This window comes from Nycticebus coucang, chromosome 2, assembly GCF_027406575.1.
Source record: "Nycticebus coucang isolate mNycCou1 chromosome 2, mNycCou1.pri, whole genome shotgun sequence".
NCBI classification, from domain to species: Eukaryota; Metazoa; Chordata; class Mammalia; order Primates; family Lorisidae; genus Nycticebus; species Nycticebus coucang.
In genome coordinates, this window is record NC_069781.1 from 63,519,333 (window position 1) to 63,540,170 (window position 20,838).

Sequence of the window (20,838 nt, forward strand, 5' to 3'; positions counted from 1 at the left end):
TTTTTGTAGAGACAGGGTCTTGCTATCTTACTCAGACTGGTCTCAAACTCTTGGCCCTAAACTATCCTCTTGTGTTGGCCTCCCAAAGTTTTTGTTGTTGTTTTTAATTTTAAAAAATCTGCAAAGAAAACTACAAAATGAAACAGGAGCCAGGCCTATCTCTTGCCAATCAAACATTCCATTGTTTGTTTAATTTTTTATTTATTTTTTTGAGACAGAGTCTTATTGTCACCCTGGGTAGAATGTCACCCTGGGTAATCATTTAATCTGTAAATGTCTGTGAATAAGTTATCTGTGAGTATCATAGCTCACAGCAACCTCAAACTCTTGGGCTTGAGCAATCCTCTTGCCTCAGCCTCTGGAGTAGCTGGGACTACAGGTGTGCACCACTATGTCGAGTTAGTTTTTTTCTTTTTGGTAGAGATAGGGTCCTGCTCTTGCTCAGGCTGGTCTTGAACTCCTGAGCTCAAGCAATCTACCCGGCATGACCTACCAGAGTGCCAAGATTACAGGTGTGAGCCACTGCGCCTAGCTCCGTTGTTTGTTTTAAATAATGTGAAGGAATATGATTTGTTTTGCCTAAAGAAAGAATTTGAAAAGATATAGACTCCAGTTTTGGCTTCCAGCCTGGTCAGTAATTTGCTGTGCCTATGAGCAGTAGCTTCTATTGAGGGTAATTCCTTTTTTTAAAAAGAGACTTACAAGCCCTGCCTTCCATTTTCTCAAAGAGGAGGATCTGAATCACACTTTATATAATATTTTATACGAAAATGAACTTTTAGTCTTTTCACCTGTTCTCATTTTGTTTTGGAACTCTCAACCCCATTGAGTACAGAAATACACATTAAGTTTTCAATTAAGGATTACATCATCTGTTCCAAACAGTCTCTTTTGGAGTGACTCAGGTTTTTTTGAAAGTGTGGGAGTGGTAAATGGCATGAATCTGCTAATTCATTAATTAATCATTAATCATTTAATCTGTAAATGTCTGTGAATAAGTTAAGTAAAAATTTATACTCTGCATCAGGCCTATATCTCTCGCTTCTCAAAGGTTTCTCCTCCCTCTCCTCCTTCCAAGATCACATTGGGTACAGCGGGAAGTGGTGCAGGGATAGCTGTGGTCTGGGTACTGCTCCCTGGTTGAGGGGCTTATCCTGTTGTGTTTGCATTGGCTTCTTTCCTTGCTGTCTGTGCCACCAAAGCATGTGTGATTGCCGTACTGTTGGTGTGCCCATGAGCCTGGGAGCTTGGCCTTCTCCACTGGTGCTGGTTGGTCCATAGGAGATTCAGTGGTCGCTTGCGTTTGATCCCTGTTTCTGCTCTTTGTTACAGAATCATCTTGACACTAAGCTATCTTAAAAAGAATCTTAGTTTGTGATAATTTCAAACTTACAGAAAAAGTGCAAGATAATAGAGAACTCTGAAATACCCTTAATCTGGTGTTAAAATTTTGCCATAGTTATTTTATTATTCTCTCTATATACATATTATTATGTATTTTTTTCTGAGTCATTTGAGAGTAGGATTTTACTCCAGAGAGGGTGGTCTAGAAAGAGGAATCATGGTCTTCCTTGTGAATAAGGGAACTTTTCCTTTCTTTGCTTTCTTCTAACTTGTCTATCTTAAACTCCACTTGCTTGAACTCTTCCTTCTGTTGAACAGGCTTTCTTTCCCTGCTAGTCCTTTTGGTTGCATTTCCCACTGGTAGCTTGCTTTCTTTCTTTTTCTTATTCTTTTTTTTTTTTTTTTTTGAGACAGAGTCACTCTGGGTAAAGTGCTGTGGTGCTGTAGCTCACAGCAACCTCAAACTCTTGGAGATCCTCTTGCCTCAGCCTCCTGCGTAGCTGGGACTACAGCCATGCACCACTATGCCTGGCTAGTTTTTTCTATTTTTAGTAGAGATGGGGTCTCACTCTTGCTCAGGCTGGTCTCGAACTCCTAAGCTCAAGCAGTCCATCTGCCTCGGCCTCCCAGTGTGCTAGGATTACAGGTCTGAGCCACTGCGCCTGGCGTGTTGGTTTTCTTAAAACAGTATGTCCAGAACATTTGGTAGGCCAGGTGTGGCTGATCTGACCAGAGGAGAGTGGTGTTACTTCATTTGCTCCTTTGTTCATTTATTCAGTCAACTAGCACATTCTTTTTTTGTTTTTTTTCTATTTATTTATTTATTTTTTTATTGTTGGGGATTCATTGAGGGTATAATAAGCCAGGTTACACTGATTGCGTTTGTTAGGTAAAGTCCCTCTTGCAATCCTGTCTTGCCCCCAAAAGGTGGGCACACACCAAGGCCCCACCCCCCACCCCTCTTTCCCTCTCTGCTCTTCCTTTTCCCACCCCTCCCTCCTTCTTTCTCTCTCTGCTCTTGCCTTCTCCCCACCCCCACCATGACCTTAATTGTCATTAATTGTCCTCATATCAAATTTCAGTACATAGGATTCATGCTTCTCCATTCCTGTGATGCTTTACTAAGAATAATGTCTTCCACGTCCATCCAGGTTAATACGAAGGATGTAAAGTCTCCATTTTTTTTAATGGCTGAATAGTATTCCATGGTATACATATACCACAGCTTGTTAATCCATTCCTGGGTTGGTGGGCATTTAGGCTGTTTCCACATTTTGGTGATTGTAAATTGAGCTGCAATAAACAGTCTAGTACAAGTGTCCTCATGATAAAGGGATTTTTTTCCTTTTGGGTAGATGCCCAGTAATGGGATCGCAGGATCAAATGGGAGGTCTAGCTTGAGTGCTTTGAGGTTTCTCCAGACTTCCTTCCAGAAAGGTTGTACTAGTTTGCAGTCCCACCAGCAGTGTAAAAGTGTTCCCTTCTCTCCACATCCACGCCAGCATCTGCAGTTTTGAGATTTTGTGATGTGGGCCATTCTCACTGGGGTTAGATGGTATCTCAGGGTGGTTTTTATTTGCATTTCTCTACTAGATAGGGATGATGAACATTTTTTCATATGTTTGTTAGCCATTCATCTGTCTTCTTTAGAGAAGGTTCTGTTCATGTCTCGTGCCCATTGATATATGGGATTGTTGGCTTTTTTCATGTGGATTAATTTGAGTTCTCTATAGATCCTAGTTATCAAGCTTTGTCTGATTCAAAATATGCAAATATCCTTTTCCATTGTGTAGGTTGTCTATTTGCTTTGGTTGTTGTCTCCTTAGCTGTACAGAAGCTTTTCAGTTTAATGAAGTCCCATTTGTTTATTTTTGTTGTTGTTGCAATTGCCATGGCAGTCTTCTTCATGAAGTCTTTCCCCAGGCCAATGTCTTCCAGTGTTTTTCTTATGCTTTCTTGGAGGATTTTTATTGTTTCATGCCTTAAATTTAAGTCCTTTATCCATCTTGAATCAATTTTTGTGAGTGGGGAAAGGTGTGGGTCCAGTTTCAGTCTTTTACATGTGGATATCCAGTTCTTCCAACACCATTTATTGAATAGGGAGTCTTTCCCCCAAGGTATGTTCTTGTTTGGTTTATCAAAGATTAGGTGGTTGTAAGATGTTAGTTTCATTTCCTGGTTTTCTATTCAATTCCAAGTGTCTATATCCCTATTTTTGTGCCAGTACCATCCTGTCTTGACCACTATGGCATTGTAGTACAGCCTAAAATCTGGTATGGTGATGCCCCCAGCTTTATTTTTATTACTAAGAACTGCCTTAGCTATATAGGTTTTTTTCTGGTTCCATACAAAATGAAGAATCATTTTTTCCATATCTTAAAAGTCCGATGTTGGTATTTTAATAGGAATGGCATTGAATAGGTAGATTGCTTTGGGAAGTATAGACATTTTAACAATGTTGATTCTTCCCATCCATGAGCATGGTATGTTCTTCCATTTGTTAATATCCTCTGCTATTTCCTTTCTGAGGATTTCATAATTTTCTTTATAGAGGTCTTTCACTTCCTTCGTTAGATATATTCCTAGGTATTTCATTTTCTTTGAAACTATGGTGAAGGGAGTTGTGTCCTTAATTAGCTTCTCATCTTGACTGTTATTGGCATATACAAAGGCTACTGACTTGTGGACATTGATTTTATATTCTGAAATATTACCGTATTTTTTGATGACTTGTAGGAGTCTTGTGGTTGAGTCTTTGGGATTCTCTAAGTATAAGATCATGTCATCAGCAAAGAGGGAGAATTTGACCTCCTCTGCTCCCATTTGGATTCCCTTATTTCTTTGTCTTGCCTAATTGTATTGGTTAGAACTTCCAACACTATGTTGAATAGTAAAGGTGACAGAGGACAACCTTGTCTGGTTCCAGTTCTAAGAGGAAAAGCTTTCAGTTTTACTCCATTCAGTAAAATATTAGCTGTGGGTTTGTCATAGATAGCTTCAATCAGTTTTAGAAATGTGACACCTATGCCTATACTCTTCAGTGTTCTAATCAGAAAAGGATGCTGGATTTTATAGAATGCTTTTTCTGCATCTATTGAGAGGATCATATGATCTTTATTTTTGCCTCTGTTAATACGGTGGATAACGTTTATGGACTTGCGCATGTTAAACCAGCCTTGCATCCCTGGAATGAAACCTACTTGATCATGATGTATGACTTTTTTGATGATAAGCTGCAATCTATTGGCTAGAATTTTGTTGAGAATTTTTGCATTATATTCATGAGTGAAATTGGTCTGAAATTCTCCTTTTTGGTTGGGTCTTTTCCTGGTTTTGGTATCAGGGTGATGTTTCCTTCATAGAATGTGTTGGGGAAGATTCCTTCCTCCTCAGTTTTTTGGAATAATTTCTGACGTACAGGAAGGAATAGGCTCTTCCTTGAAGGTTTGATAGAATTCTGGTGTGAAGCCATCTGGACCAGGGCATTTTTTGGTTGGAAGCTTTTTTATTGTTTCTTTAATCTCAGTGCTTGAAATTGGTCTGTTCAGGAGCTCTATTTCTTCCTGGGTAAGTCTAGGGAGAGGGTGTGATTCCAAATATTGATCCATTTCCTTCACTTTGTCAAATTTCTGGGCATAGAGTTTCTGGTAGTTTTCAGAGATGATCTCTTGTATCTCTATGGGATCAGTTGTTATTTCCCCTTTATCATTTCTGATTGAGGTTACTAGAAATTTTACTTTTCTATTTCTCGTTAGTCTGGCCAATGGTTTATCTATTTTATTTATTTTTTCAAAAAACCAACTCCTTGTTTCATTAATTTTCTGAATGATTCTTTTGTTTTCAATTTCATTGATCTCTGATTTGAATTTCGATATTTCTTTCTTCTACTGGGTTTAGGCTTAGCTTGTTCTTCTTTTTCCAATTCCCCAAGATGGCCTGTGAGTTTGTTTATGTGCTCTCTTTCTGTTTTTCGAGTGTAGGCATCTCAAGTGATAAATTTTCTTCTCAAAACTGCTTTTGCAGTATCCCACAGGTTTTGGTAGCTTGTGTCTTCATTGTTGTTATGCTCCAGGAAGTTAATGATTTCCTGTTTTATTTCTTCCTGCACCCATCTGTCATTCAATAGAAGGTTGTTTAATTTCCATGCCTTCGTCTGAGGTCGGATGTTTTTGTTAGAGTTGAGTTCCACCTTTAGTGCCTTATGGTCTGAGAAGATACAAGGTAAAATTTCAATTAGTTTGATTCTGTTGAGGTTTGTTTTGTGTCCCAGGATATGATCAATTTTGGAGAATGTTCCATGGGGTGATAAGAAGAATGTATATTCTTCATCTTTGGGATGGAGTATTCTATATGCATCTAAAAAGCACAGTTGTTCTAGGGTCTCATTTAAGTCTCTTATATCTTTGTTTAATTTCTGTTTAGAGGATCTGTCCAGCTCTGTAAGAGGAGTGTTAAAGTCCCCTGTTATGATGGTATTATCGGATATCATATTGCTCAGACTGAGTAAGGTCTGTTTCAAGAATCTGGGAGCATTTAAATTGGGTGCATAAATATTTAGAAGTGAAACGTCTTCTTGTTGTATTTTTCCCTTGACCAATATAAAGTGACCATCTTTGTCTTTTTTGACCTTAGTTGCTTTAAATCCACATGTATCTGAAAATAAGATTGCAACTCCTCTTTTCTTCTGAATTCCATTTGCCTGAAAAATTGTCTTCCAACCCTTGACTTGGAGTTTTAATTTGTCTTTTGAAGCCAGGTGTGTTTCTTGCAGACAGTATATGGATGGCTTTTGTTTTTTAATCCAGTTAGCCAATCTATGTCTCTTCAGTGGGGAATTCAAGCCATTAACATTTATTGAGATAATTGATAAGTATGGTAGTATTCTATTCATCTCATTTGTGAGAGTCTATTGCTGAGTTTTATCTTTTGCATCAGTGTGGAAGTTAGGTTCTTTCCTTTAATTTCTGAGTTCTTACTTTGCTGCTGATCCATTGTGATGGTCAGTGTGTAGAGCAGGTTGAAGTATTTCCTGTAGAGCTGGTCTTGTTGTGGTGAATTTCCTCAATGTTTGTATATCCATAAATGATTTGATGTCTCTGTCAATTTTAAAGCTTAGCTTAGAAGGGTATAGAATTCTGGGCTGGAAATTGTTCTGTTTAAGTAGATTAAAATTAGATGAGCATTGTCTTTTTGCTTGGAAAGTTTCATTAGAGAAGTCTGCGGTCACTCTGATGGATTTGCCCCTGTAGGTCAACTGGCATTTACTCCTGACAGCTTGTAGAATCTTTTCTTTTGTCTTGACTTTGGATAGGTTCATCACAATGTGTCTTGGAGAAGCTCGGTTAGAGTTGAGATGACCTGGTGTCCAATATCCCTGTGAAAGCTGTGTGTCAGAATCTTTGGTGATATTTGGGAAATTTTCTTTTATAATATTGTCTAGTATGGCTTCCATTCCTCTGAGGCATTCTTCTTCCCCTTCTGGGATTCCTATAACTCGTATGTTGGAACGCTTCATAAAGTCCCATAATTCTGACAGTGAACGTTCTGCTTTCTCTCTCTTCTTTTCTGCTTCTTTAACTATCTGAGTTATCTCAAGAACTTTGTCCTCTACCTCCGAAATTCTTTCTTATGCATGGTCTAACCTGTTGCTGATACTTTCTATTGCATCTTTAAGTTCCCTAATTGACTGCTTCAGTTTCTTCAGCTCCGCTATATGCTTTCTATATTCTTCTTTTTGTTCATCTCTTATTTGATTCTGTTTTTGGATTTCATTTTGATTATTTTCCACTTTATTAGCAGTTTCCTTCATTGCTTCCATCATTTCCTTCATTGTTTTCATCATGTGTATTCTAAATTCCCTGTCATTCCTAACATTTCTTTATAGGTAGAATCCTCTGCAGTAGCTACCTCACGGTCTCTTGGAGGGGTTGCTCTGGACTGGTTCTTTATGTTGCTTGGAGTTTTCTGCTGATTCTTCCTCATGAGTGATTTCTTTTATCTGTTTCCTTGCCCTAATTTTCCTTTCACTTCCTCTTGCTCTTTAAGTTCCCGTGCCTGTGGACTAAGGTTTCGATGAGTCCTTCTGATACAGGACCAGAAGGATGCAAAGGTTGAAGAGCAAGAAGGGATAAAAGAATGAAAAGGAAAGAAAGAAAGATAGAAAGAAAGAAAAGAAAGGAAAATAGAGAAAGGAGAGGGGTTGTGTAAAAGGGAATATTTACAAAAAGAAGAGAGGCACAGAAAGAGGGAGACAGAACAATATAGGTGTACAGTAGGGTACTTTGACACAACCTTAAGAAAACTCCAACCTCTGCGGGTGCCCAGTTGGGTGGTTCCCTTGAGGTCAGCAGCTCTTTGCTAACCTGATCGGACACAGTACCCCACCTCTACCAAGTAGAGAGGAAAGACGGAAATGCTATAAATCAAACCAAAACAAGCAAACAGAAACCTTTATGGGATAAAATTGGGTGAGAAACCAAGTTATAGGGGTAGAAACACTAGCAAAAATGAAGTTCTAATTATTGAAAAAGGTAGCAATGGGAAATTGTATTTAAACTAGAAAAATGGAGAAAGAAAAGATAGGAAAAAAAGAAAACAATCTGTATGATAAAGGTTGAAATTAAAAAACAAAACAACAACAATAAAATAAACAAAAAACAAAAACACCAAAAACAAAGCAGTATATATATCTTGTTGAATATTGTCTGGGTCACAGGTGGTCTTCTGGGGTATGAGATGTTAGTCAGAATGCTGATACGACTGGAGGCCTCCGCTGATTTCTCAAACCCCACAGGGTGGAGACCCTAAATCTCTCTTCAGCCCTCTTAAAAGGCAATTTAAATTTCTAAACTTGGCTAAGCAGAAGGTTTCCCCTGAAAGTTCTTGTCGCTGAGATCACTGCTGAAGTGGCCATAGACTTACCCAGTGTGCCAAAACCCATCTCACTCTGCCCCTAAGGGTTAAGGCTGTAAGGTGGCTCAGTCCCCACCTTTAGGCTGCTCAGTCACTAGGTTACTAGCTCCCACCCGATCCTTGCTCTGTGACCCTGAGGGAAGAGCTTGCCAGGGCAGTTCTCTCACCATGGCTCACTGCAGCCCATAGCTGAACACTGTTAGCTGTGTCCAGCTCAGGGGCTCAGTTTGGGGCCCTAGACAATGCCCAAAGTTCTCCACACTCCTGCTCAAGCTCTCCCCAAGGCAGTTCAACTGAGTGCCGAGTCCAAAAACACCCAAACCGTTCACAGGTAAGGCCTTTCCTGTTTGCAGTCTCGCTGTTGCTATACTTACAACTGCCAGCAGGATTAGACCGATCAAACACACACAACCACTTGCCAGTTTTCCAGTGTTTTTGTCCTCCTCCTGGGGTCCAGAAGTCTCTCGGTGACTCCCTGTGTCCTCAAAGGGATGATTATAGGCAGATCCCACCAGCAAGAGATGTCTGGAGTCTTATCTCCCCAGACTCACGGTGCCCAGTTTCAGGGAAGCTGTTACTCGGCTGCTATCTTGCTCTCACCGTCAATCTTAGTACTGCTAGCACATTCTTAGTGAAGATTTCCTCTTGAAAGTGCTGTGCTATGATTAAGAGACAATTATGTTTCTAAAAACAGATCTATAATTAAAAGAAACTTAGGACAGATGATCCTTTTTCTCATTGTAGATACTGTGCTTCTATTAATGCAGCTTCCGTTGTATCAGGGTTAATATTCTATAGTATTCCTAAGTTCACTTTTAAATCACAACCTTTTCTTTTTTTTTCAAATAGTGTCTTGCTCTATTGCCTGGGCAGCTAGAGTGCAGTGGCTGTCATAGCTTACTGCAACCTCAAAGTCCTGGGCATAGGGGATCTCCTGCCTCATCCTCTTGAATAGCTGGGGCCGCAGGTATGCACAACTATGGCTGGCTAATTTAAAAATATTTTTATAGGGACAGGGGTGCACTATGTTGCTCAGGCTGGTCTTGAATTCCTGGCCTCAAGTGATCCTCTTGCTTAGGCCTCTCAAAATGCTAGGATTACAGGTGTGAGCCACCGTAGCCAGCCTTAAATCATTCACAACTTTTTACTAACTTGTTGCTAAATCACATCTTTTCTTTTTAGATTTTTTTTTTCGACCGGGGCTGGGTTTGAGCCCACCACCTTTGTCATATGGGGCCGGCGCCCTACCCCTTTGAGCCACAGGCACCACCCTAAATCACATCTTTTCATCAACTACTTTTATTCAGTTGGATTTTTTGATTCAATACTGCAATTTAAAATTTTTTTTTTTTTTTTTGTAGAGACAGAGTCTCACTTTATGGCCCTCGGCAGAGTGCCGTGGCCTCACACAGCTCACAGCAACCTCCAACTCCTGGGCTTAAGCGATTCTCCTGCCTCAGCCTCCCGAGCAGCTGGGACCACAGGCGCCCGCCACAACGCCCGGCTAGTTTTTGGTTGCAGTTTGGCCGGGGCTGGGTTTGAACCCGCCACCCTTGGCATATGGGGCCGGCGCCCTACCGACTGAGCCACAGGCGCCACCCTGGAATTTAAAATTTGTTTTCACTCAGATAATCATCTTTGGGAGCTGGAACTATGTGATTTAGTGTGTCTTAACTCTTGATACGGTGCTTAGAGTATGGTGTTTCTAAATGTTTATGGGTAAATATGAATTTTAGTTACTAAATATAACTCATGCATTTAGAGCATTATCTTTTTAGACTGGTTCATTCACTGCTGTCTTTCCTAGCTTCATTTTTTTTTTCTGCAGAGTTATTTACCTTGTTTGCTCTGTTTTATTCCCATTTTCTGATAAAAACTGTGCAACAGGAGAGGGTAAAGGGAAGTGCCTTTTGAGTGAAGCTGTTCAAACAGTTGTGAATCCACCTGTTTGAATGCCCTGTCTCTGTTCATCTTCCACGGAAGGCTCAGGCACACTTGGCAGACATCCGTCCACACTGACTCCCATCTCTGGTTCTACAGAACTCATGGTTGTGCCTACTGAGTGCCACCACTTAACTTGCCACCACAGATCATAGTTCTATAGGGAACAGACCATGATTCATTTTCAGTGAAGGTAGATACATTAAAGACTGGGTTGAGATGATAATTGAAAAGACAAAAGGAAACAGATGCTGAAGGATGCAGAGAAAAGGAAACTCATATACTATTAGTGGGAATGTAAGTTAGGGGAACCACTATGGAAACAGTATGGAGGTTTCTCAAAACACTAAAAGTAGAACTCCCTACGATCTGGCATTACTGGGTATTTATCCAGTGGAAAAGAAGTCAGTATATCAAAGGGCTACCTGAACTCCCACATTTATTGCAGCACTATTCACAATAGCAAAGATATGGAATCGACCTATTAGTGGACAAATGGATAAAGAAAATACAGTACATATACACAATGAATACTGTTTGGCCACAAAAAAGGAATGAAATGCTGTCATTTACAGCAACATGGATGGAATCGGAGGTTATTGTATTAAATGAAATAAACCAGACACATAAAGGCAAATATTGCATGTTCTTATCCATATCTAAGACCTAAAAAAAATGATCTCATGGAGGTAGAATAACAGATGCCAGAGGCTGAGAAGGATGTGTGTGTGTACATGTGTGCACGTGCACAGCAGGTGTGGTGGGGAAAAGCCAAAGAGAGATTGGTGAATGGTTATAAACTTTTATAACCATTTATATTATATATTTATATGATATAAAAGGAATGAATTCTAAAGTTCAATAGCAGAGTGACTATGGTTAACAATTGTATATTTCAAAATAGCTAAAATAGAGGACTTGAAATGTCCCCAACACATAGAAATGATAAATATTGTAGGTGATGGAGACGCAAATACGCTGACTTGATGATTACACAGTCTGTGCATACCTCACTAATATGTACACATATTATGTACCAATAAAAATGTATAAAAAGTAATGTTTAAAAGCAATTCAGGAACATAGTAGTAGAGTTATTTAGTATAAAACTTAAGATCACAATGAAGCATGTATCAATGCAGGAAATAGAAAAGAAGAAAAACCACAAAATTTAAAAATTGACCCTTTCAAAGTAGCGAAGGTTTAGAAGACATCAAAAATGTCTAAACTAACATTAGAGACATTGAATGGTGATATATTCTGACTTCTTTATATTGAAAGGGGTAAAAATTTAGGTGAATTATTTTGAGCTATGTGTGATATAAAAGGGCTGATCAGAGGATGTTTCCTTACATTAATATTTGAATAGTCCCTTCATGAATTTGAACTTAAATTGCTCAAAATATACACTTAAATTTTTTCCTGATTGTTAAAATAGTGCATGATCACTTTTGAAAAATTGAAAAAACATAGAAAAAAGACACAAAGAATCTAAAAATCAGCCAAGCCCTACAAATAATATTAAGGTCTGTAGCTTTGATTGAGGAAGCCTATGTAGGAATTCTAAGTATAGATTATTTAGGGACAGATTATCTAGTTTATCAGTTCACAGGTTCTCATTTAATAGAACATTTCTGTCCTTTGTGGGTGCTTGCCCTCTGGCTTTTTCCAGCTGTTTATTTCTTCCTTCTGAAGAAGGGCCAGAGTGGGGAGAGAAAGCTGAAACTATGTTGCTTTGATTCTGATAATCCTGGTAACAGGCCCAGCAAAACAATGAGTTGGATGGTGAAATGATATTTGGGGAGTATCTGTTGATTTTTGGGCTATTCTTTCTTACTGTCAGCAATAGCACCATCCCATTTCTCTGGTCACTGGTCATGAGAATGACTATTTGAGGAATCATTAATTGGGCAGAACTTTGGCGAGCAGTTTTCTTTAGTAAGAAAGACAGTCTGTTCTTGTGGTCAATAATATTAAGCTGTAGATCTCCATGGGGGGTGGGGAGTCAGAGTCCTGCATTTCGTAACTTTAGTGGACACTGTTTAAATTGTAGATTATATAAATGGTGCCTCCCAGCACATATCAGGTGGCCTATCTACACTCCCTCCTTTTCACCTAAGGAGAGATTTTAACTTCAGTGAAAAATCTTGAAGGGTATGAAGGATACTTTTATTAATTTTTGAAATTTTATTTCATTTTTAAAAAACTGGGCTAGCTTTTATCTCATTGTACAGGAATGCAGTGTGTTGGATTTATTGGGGAAATTAAATTGGAATTGGTTTCGCTAATTATAATCTGATTGAGAAGAAAGTATGAACAAAGATCGATGTAAGTTTTTCATTTGAAAATTAATTCTACCTAGTGATTGAAAATCAGAGTAGTATTCATGTCCGTAATAAAAAGATAAGTAACTCAATTAAAAATGGGAAAAAAATTTGAATAGACATTTCTTCAAAGATGCACAATTGGCCAATAAGATTTTAAATAGAGCCTCAACATTATCAGTAAGGAAATGCAAGTCAAAACCACAATGAGATACCACCACACCCACTAAAATGGAAAATAAGTACCGGCCATGTGGAGAAATTGAACCTCTTATAAATTGTGGGTAGGAATATAAAGTGACACAGCCACTTTGGAAAACAATGTGGCAGTCTTCAAAATGTCAGAGAGTTAACATGTGACATAGCAGTTCCACTGTGGATATATAACCAAGAGAAATGAAACTGTGGGTCCACACAAGAACTGGTATACACACACTGATAGCAGCATTATCCAAACTAATAGCCCCAAAGTGGAAATAACCCATATGTTATCAACAAATGAAATGATCAACAAAATGTGGTGTATCTGTATAATGGAAAAGTATTTGTCAATAAGTCAATTGTATTTGTCGATAAGTATTTGTCAAGTTGTCAATAAGTATTTGTCAATGAAGTACTGTTATATGTTACAAGAATGACTCTTGAAAACATGCTAATCAAAAAAGCCAGGCATGAAAGACTCTACATTGTGTGATTCCAGTGATAAGAAATGTCCACATAGGCAAACGTACAGACACAAAGTAGATTAGTGTTGCTTAGGACTAGAGGAAGTGGAGAGGAAAGTGGAGTGGCTGCTAATGGATGGATACATTGGGTGAAAAAAATGTTCTAAAATTAGATTGTATGGTAGTTGCTCATCTTGGTGAATATACTAAAAACCATTGATTGTAAATTTTATTTATTTATTTATTTATTTATTTTTGAGGTTGATTGTAAATTTTAAATGGGTGAATTTTGTGGTCTGTGAATTATATCTCAATAAAGCTGTTAAAAACTTAAAAAAAAAAACACCTAGAGCAGTTAAAAAAAGGGCAAAATAAGGGCATAACTTCCAACATAAAGTTCTTCCTTAGCCTCCGTCAACTAAAATAACAAGAGTTTTCACTACTTAAAAATACATTTCTTCTAACATCTGAATATAACACCTACATTATACTCAGAAGTGGAAGAAATAAGTCATTTTATTCATTTAAAATTTTAATAACTGCTTATTTTGGTGGTATAGATTCTAAAATTAGAGCAATATGAAGATTTAGCATGGCTCTTTTGCAAGGATACATGCACATCAGTGCAGTGTTGATATACATATTAAAAACCTATAAATTAGGTTTTAAATTGTAGATTATATAAATGGTGCCTCTCAGCACATATCAGGTGGCCTATCTACCACATATCAGGTGGTAGATAGGCCTGTAGTCCCAGCTACTCGGGAGGCTGAGGCAAGAGAATCGCTTAAGCCCAGGAGTTGGAGGTTGCTGTGAGCTGTGTGAGGCCAAAGTGAGGGCCATAAAGTGAGACTCTGTCTCTACAAAAAAAAACACCTTTATTGGAGGAAATAAGAGGAGACCTGAATAGATGTGAAAGTGCAGTATTGTAAAGATAGCAGTTCTCTGCAGATTTCTCTAATAATGTAATGAAGTCCCATTGGACCCTCCCACCCCTGGCAGGACTTTTCTTTTAACTTTTTATGATGACTGATTCTAAAATTCATGAATAAGAATGAAGGTGTAATAATAACATCCCCACTCCCCATGAAAGATCCTTGAATAAGGTAGAGGGCTTCCCCATAGGCACACAGGTATCAGAAAGCTGTGATAATGAAAACCGTGACAGTGCAGAGAGAGGCAAATATGTGAGTGGAAAAAAGAATGCCTCCAAACAGACCTGTGCACATATGGCAACTCGCTCTGTTAGAGATCGTGGAGTAATGCAGTATGCCAGAGCATCAGGTTATTAAGTAGGAAATGTCCTATTTCCTTAAGTACTAAGCATGACAATGGAAAGGAAGTCATTTTAACAGTACACCTTAGAGACTATGTGTTCTAGCCCATGTAAAGGAGTCTCTAAGAGAACACATGGGCAGGAATGGCCCAAAGAGTATACAGGCTTTCCAGTCTGTCTCTTCCTCTTTCTCTGCTTATAAACGGAGTTGATAGTCACTGCCCTTAGAGTCCCATCTGTGTAAGTGCTTCCTCTATTCTCCTAGTCAAAAGTGTTTTTTTTTCTTTTTCCTTCCTTCCTTCCTTCGTCAGGGGCTCCTTCTGTTGCATGGGTGAGGGTGCAGTGTTGTCCTCATAGCTTACAGCAACCTTACACTCCTAGGCTCAAGCAATCCTCCTGCCTCAGCCTTCTGAGTGGCTGGAACAAGTGGATGCCCCTACTCCAAGCTAAATTTTCTATTTTTGGTAGAGATGGGGTCTTGCTATGTTGCTCAGGTTGGTCTCAAACTTCATTGCATTACATCTTAGAATTAAAAAAAAGGAAAGCTTTCCAAAGAGGTAGTCAATAACTGTTTCCTCTGCCTCTTTTGTTAATGATTAGCTCATCTCCCATTGGGGCACATACTGTTAAGGTGAATGGAAGTAGAAGGAAATTGACAGTCCTATTATAATATAGGGTAGGTTGTATTCTGAAGCTCTTTCTGGAAGGTTCCTTCTCTGTGCACCTGCCTCCCTTGGTGTGTCTGTGGGATATCTCTGAGTTTAAATTGGCCTAAAATTCTGGAAACCAGATAGGTCTTCACCTTCTTTGTGTTGCCTCAGCCCTCTATTGTGTACGTATAATGGGAAATTAGGCAGTTTCGTAAAAAATAAGACACCTTATAAAATACATGCCCTTGCTATCAGGAATTTTTTAAAGGAATACTAGGAATGTGAGTAAAGGGGCTTATTATAGTAGTTTCTAATACCAAAACTTTGGGAACAACATACATATCTAAAAATGAGGGAGTGGTAACAAATTATGGTACTTTCATCCAGGATAATTTTGTGTAGACAGTAAGTGCAATAAAGCAACTCTATTTATGGAGAAGAAAAGATTCAGGATAGTTACAATATGTAATAACCTATTATAATAAATATCCTTAATAAAATTTTAATAAAGTAAGCATCAGTGTACTTGGGAAAAGATCTGGAAGGATATATTTAAAATGCAATGCCATCTTTAGGTGGAAAGCTATGGAGTGATTTCAACTTATTTTTTTGTGTACTAGAATAAAAAGTTTATTTTATTGGGGCTATGTTTCAGGAATGTTCAACACATAACAGGTAAACGTTTGTTACTTGATTTTTAAAATTGATAAGAAATGGAGGTGAGATATATACCTTCAATATAATTGAAGGCCTTGTGTACTTGGGTTTGGGTAGGTTTTTTTCCATAGGAAAAGAAGTAAAAACCTCTCTCTGTCCTTTTAATGAACAGATCTCGCTCAGATATGGCAACAAGTGGCCTTCACTTTGCATCGTGTGATACAAAACGGGCATCCAGACATCGTGGAGCATCTGCTGTGCGCAGGTCAGGAAAGGTCGTGGGCATTCCTGGGGGGCTGGGGAGAACAGTCCAACCCTTCTGGGAATGTCAGACTGATAATCGGAGAATGTTTTGTGTTTGACAAACTAGTGAAGTGGCGAGAGGACCAGGCAAATATGGTGCCCATTTTACAAATGAGGGGAGGAGGCAAGTAGCAGCCAGGGGCCTCAGAGACTAGGTGGTATTGTTACAGAAGCAGTAAAACGAGATTAAACTTTTGGGGCAGAACTTCCCTTTGAATCTTTTTTATCTCTAAACATTTTTTTTTTTTTTTTTTTTTGTGGTTTTTTGGCCGGGACTGGGTTTGAACCCGCCACCTCCAGCATGTGGGACTGGCGCCCTACTCCTTGAGCCACAGGCGCCACCCCATATCTCTAAACATTTTTAATGATTATTTTTATTATGAAATAATATAACCACATTGCAAAGCATTAGGGAAGATAGGAGAAAGGAGAAACATTAACTGTGATTATGGCCTCTTTAACACAGGCTGTTAGAGTTTTGGTGTATTGATTGCATTCTGGTCTTTTTCCTAGGCATGTGCTTCTTGATACAGTTATAACAACATTGGTTCTTTTTTTTTCTTTTTGAGACAGGGTCTTGCTCTGTTTCCCTGGCTAGAATGCAGTGGTGTCATCATAGCTCACTGCAACCTCAAACTCCTAGGCTCAAGTGATCCTCCTGTTGCAGCCTCCTGAGTAGCTGGGACTATAGGCATGCACCTCCATGCCTAGCTAATGTTTTTTTTTGGTAGAGATGGCACTCCTCACTCTTGGCTCAGGCTGATCTTGAACACCTAGCCAAAAGCGATCCTTTTTTCCTGGGCCTCCTAGTGGATGGATTACAGGTATGAGCCACCACACTCAGCTGAGTTTTTCATCATAAAAACAAGGTGAACTGAGTTCAAATAATTTGAGAAGAGAAAAAAGTCATTAATTTTTTCCCTATATAAATCAGTAAAAATTGTGAATTGTGACAAAATATCCAGATAAATAATTGTAAATAGCATTGGGAGTCTGTGATCTAATTATTCAGGTACACAATTTCGGTGGAATCAGTACAGTGTGGGAAGTTTTTGATCATAGCTTGTCTTAGTCCATTTCTCTTGCTTATAATAGAATACCTAACACTAGGTAATTTGTAAAGAAAAGAGATTTATTTCTTATAGTGTTGGAGGCTAAGTCCAAGGTTGAGGTGCCACATTTGGCCAGTGAGAGCCTTCTTGCTGGTGGGGACTCTCTGTAGAGTTGGAGGCAGTTCTGGGCATCACATCATGAGAGGCCTGAGTGTGCTAACGGGCTTACCAGATGTCCCTTCCTACCTGGTTATAGCTACCAGTTTGACTCCAGGATACCCATAATCCACCAGTGGATTAATTAATTTATAGAGGCTCTGCCCTCATGACCCAAGCACTTTTCAAGGCCCCTACTTCTCAATGCTGCCTTATGAGGGATTACATTTCAACATGAATTTTGGAGGGGACAAATATTCAAGCATGGCTCTGGAGGATACATTTAGCAAAGAATCCAGAGTTCAGGTCTGCTTTTTGCTCCCCTGATCCCTTGTAATAGTTCTTACACACACACACATATACACACATTCTCAAATCTTTGTAAATAATGACAGAGCAAGACACTGTCTAAAAAAAAAGGAAAAAAATTGCTAAAGCAAACATTCTTTATTCATCTTCTCTTTTCCATGTTGATATTTTATTCTTTCTCCACTGTGATCATTGTTAACTTGTATTGTGCAATTGATTAGATAAATGAAGAAACAGGTTATTATTCAAATAAACTCCTTCAATTGTGCTCGACAGCTCTGAATTATTGAAGGTTATTTAGTAACTTACAAAATAATATTCGTTGGCATTACTCAAGGATTTCTATGTGAGACATACCATTCTTAGCACATTGTGTGTATTAACAGCACAACCTATGAGCAGTCAAGCTTATTAAGTAATTAATAAAGGAAGAAATGGAATTAGAATGTAAGTGATAATACAAGTATAGTCTCACATTTTTGTGTATTTGTTTTGTGTATTTTTCTTTTTTCAAATGTAAGGCTAAAATCTCATCCTAAGAAAGAGTCCTCACCTATACTGGAGATATGTACATTAAAAGGCCCTGGCTTAGCTCTGCAGCATCTCAGGAATAGGAGTCGGTGGGCTGAGCACCCACACAACCTTTGGAAAATGATACATGGTTGTTAATTTGCGTAGGGCTTGGATATTCACAGAGCACACTCATAGCAACCACTGCCTTTGTTTCTCCTGCAGACATTGTGAAATGGGAGGGCATTTCCAAGATGAGGCAAGGGACTCAGGGAGGTCCTGGGGCTAGATTGTGATTTCCAATCCAGGAATTTTTTTATTGTGTCACTAGACTTGAGGGGGATGCCATGTTTGCGAACCTCCTGCAGGATGATTGGTTGTTTGGAAATAGCCTTGTTCACCATACCAGCCTGGTTGGACAGGTGTGGTGGGGTCAGAGTTCCACTTCTATCATAGGTGTGGTAGTCATTTTAGGTTCTTAATCTAGGGAGGCAATATAATAGATATCTGTTTAGGAAGTGAATAGTAGCCTGTGGGTGAACTAAAGCAGAACTAGTATCATCCGGGTATTTGTCAGGCCCACCCCAGGCCTGCTGAGTGAGAAACTGTGGAGGTGGGGCCTCATAATCTGTTAGCCAATCTTTCCAGGTGCACACTGAAGTTTGGGAACCATGGAATCAAAACAGTAATAGCCAGGGAGACATTCTTGGAGAGGGTTTCAGAATTCAGACCTGAAGTGACGAGCCTTGATGAGTGTGATGGCAGTGGACATGGAGAGATGAAGTGTCTTCAAGAGATGCTTGAGGGACGCGTTGGCCAAGTTTAAAGTGGCAGAATGCGTGGTAGCCCTGGCAGCGTGGAGAGGGGTGTTCATTCCAGGTGAACGTCATCTAAGTCACTGAGAAGGGTTGAGTTTACCACGTTTGGGGATGCCGAGCTCCCACTTAGGTGTCTCCCTCTCAGCCGGAACATGAATAGTACATGCTCCCAGGTGACAGCATGACTAGCTGAGACGCAGAGGTGGTTGTTTGTTTGGGTTGTTCATGGCCTATTTCCTGGTAATAAAGGATGAGCTGTAACTTTAGAACTGGTGGGAGTGATGATTAAGAGATCACATGAGAGTAAAACTGGAAACCTAATATTTGAAGGGAAGTGGTGATTAGGGGTAAGGATTTCTGAGCCAGTATATTTCCTTTTGTTCTTAGAATAAAATCTCTCTGCCTTGCCACGATGGTTTCTGGCTTTCCCTATTTTCTGCCTTTTCTCTCACTTGCCGCCTTGCTTACAGTTGCAGTTTAGAATTCCCCTTTTTCCCCCCAGGTTGGCTCCTTTGTACAGCATTTGGATGTCATCTTTTGGGGGAGCTTTCAGTGACCATCCTTGTTTGGTTGGGCCTTTACATCCCTGCCTTTCTCCAAACCAGGTTCTAACCCAGACTGGCTTTCCCAATCCAAGGTGACTCTAGTCAGTTCCTGGTCGACTTGTCTTGCTTCCTTCCCCAAGACAATGAAAGCTCCTTGAGAGCCTCGGATCCTGCACATCTTGTTTGTTTCTGTATTGCCAGCACCTAGAAGAGTGTCTGGCAAGTATTTAGTGCTCCATGAATATTAGATTGAATGGATTATGGATACAGATTTGACTGGAGGGAAGTAGGTAATGGGGGGAGAAATGGGTGTGTAGACACCAGGCAACTCGTGAGGGCTAACTTGGACTGGGTAGTGGAGATGAAACAGGATACGTTCCACAGACATCCTGGAGGCAACTGACAAAATTTGGTGATGAACCGATAGAGGAGGTTTCAAGGAACTTTCTTGTGAAAACTCTTCCTGTGAGAGGTTTGTGAACTCCTAACATTCTTATTTGATCTCTTCATTTACCAGAAGCTTAGGGCAAAATAATTCTTAGCTTTCTATCCCTCCATCAAGAGCTTGTCTCATTTCTACTCTACTCTGGTGGAGGTGCCACAAAATCTAGGTTGGAAGAATTTTCTATTTCTCCTCAGAACAACTCTACTCACTCACTGACCATTCAGCAATATTTATTGAGCATATGCTATGATCTAGGTTGTCTAAAGGCACTAGTGGCATAGCAGTGACCAAAATAACTCACTCATTTATGTCTAGAAAGGAAGGTAGACAAACATGTCCAAAAGTCCCACACGCACAAGATACTTTTGGATGGTAATAAGTTGTATAGAGAAAAAACAGTGAGACAGAATGGGTGGGATCAGCTAGGCTGCTCTGAGTTGGTGCTGCGCCAGCTGAGATCTGAGTAACAAGAAGGAACCATGAGAAGACCCGGGGGTGGAGGGTGGTTCCATGAAGCACACTCAGAACCCATGACTGGTAGACCTGAGGAAGTGAAGTGGAACTTTGCTGTCATCCTTTAATGAATGAATGTGAAGAGGTCAGTGACATGGAAATTCAACCTTAAATACTTGTCAGGTTTATTTCTTATCAGCACTTTTGTGTGCCAAATCATCCTACTGCTTATTTATTTACTGAAAATTTTTCCTATTGAGAGTTGTTACACAAAACATTTTAGAAATGGCTGTAGTTTTAAAGAACAAAATTTCTGTCAGTTATGAATGATTAACATAATTTTGAAAAATGGATAAAATCATGACTCTTACCCAGATATAAAAATGAACACATATTATAGATTTTATTTAATCATTAATTATACTGATTAATTATTAATCAATGAGGACACTTGGCAGATGTTATAACAGGTTCAAAG

The 20,838-nt window shown here is 39.3% G+C and overlaps 1 protein-coding gene across 2 annotated transcripts in view; it reads left to right on the forward strand.

The window, feature by feature from the left end:
* TTC39B (tetratricopeptide repeat domain 39B) overlaps positions 1–20,838 on the forward strand; it is a 137,743-nt gene that overhangs the window by 62,234 nt on the left and 54,671 nt on the right. For both annotated transcript variants that reach the window (XM_053572212.1, XM_053572222.1), the window contains one exon: positions 15,942–16,034. In XM_053572212.1, the coding sequence (XP_053428187.1) occupies positions 15,942–16,034 (93 nt within the window). The remainder of the gene's footprint in view (positions 1–15,941; positions 16,035–20,838) is intronic.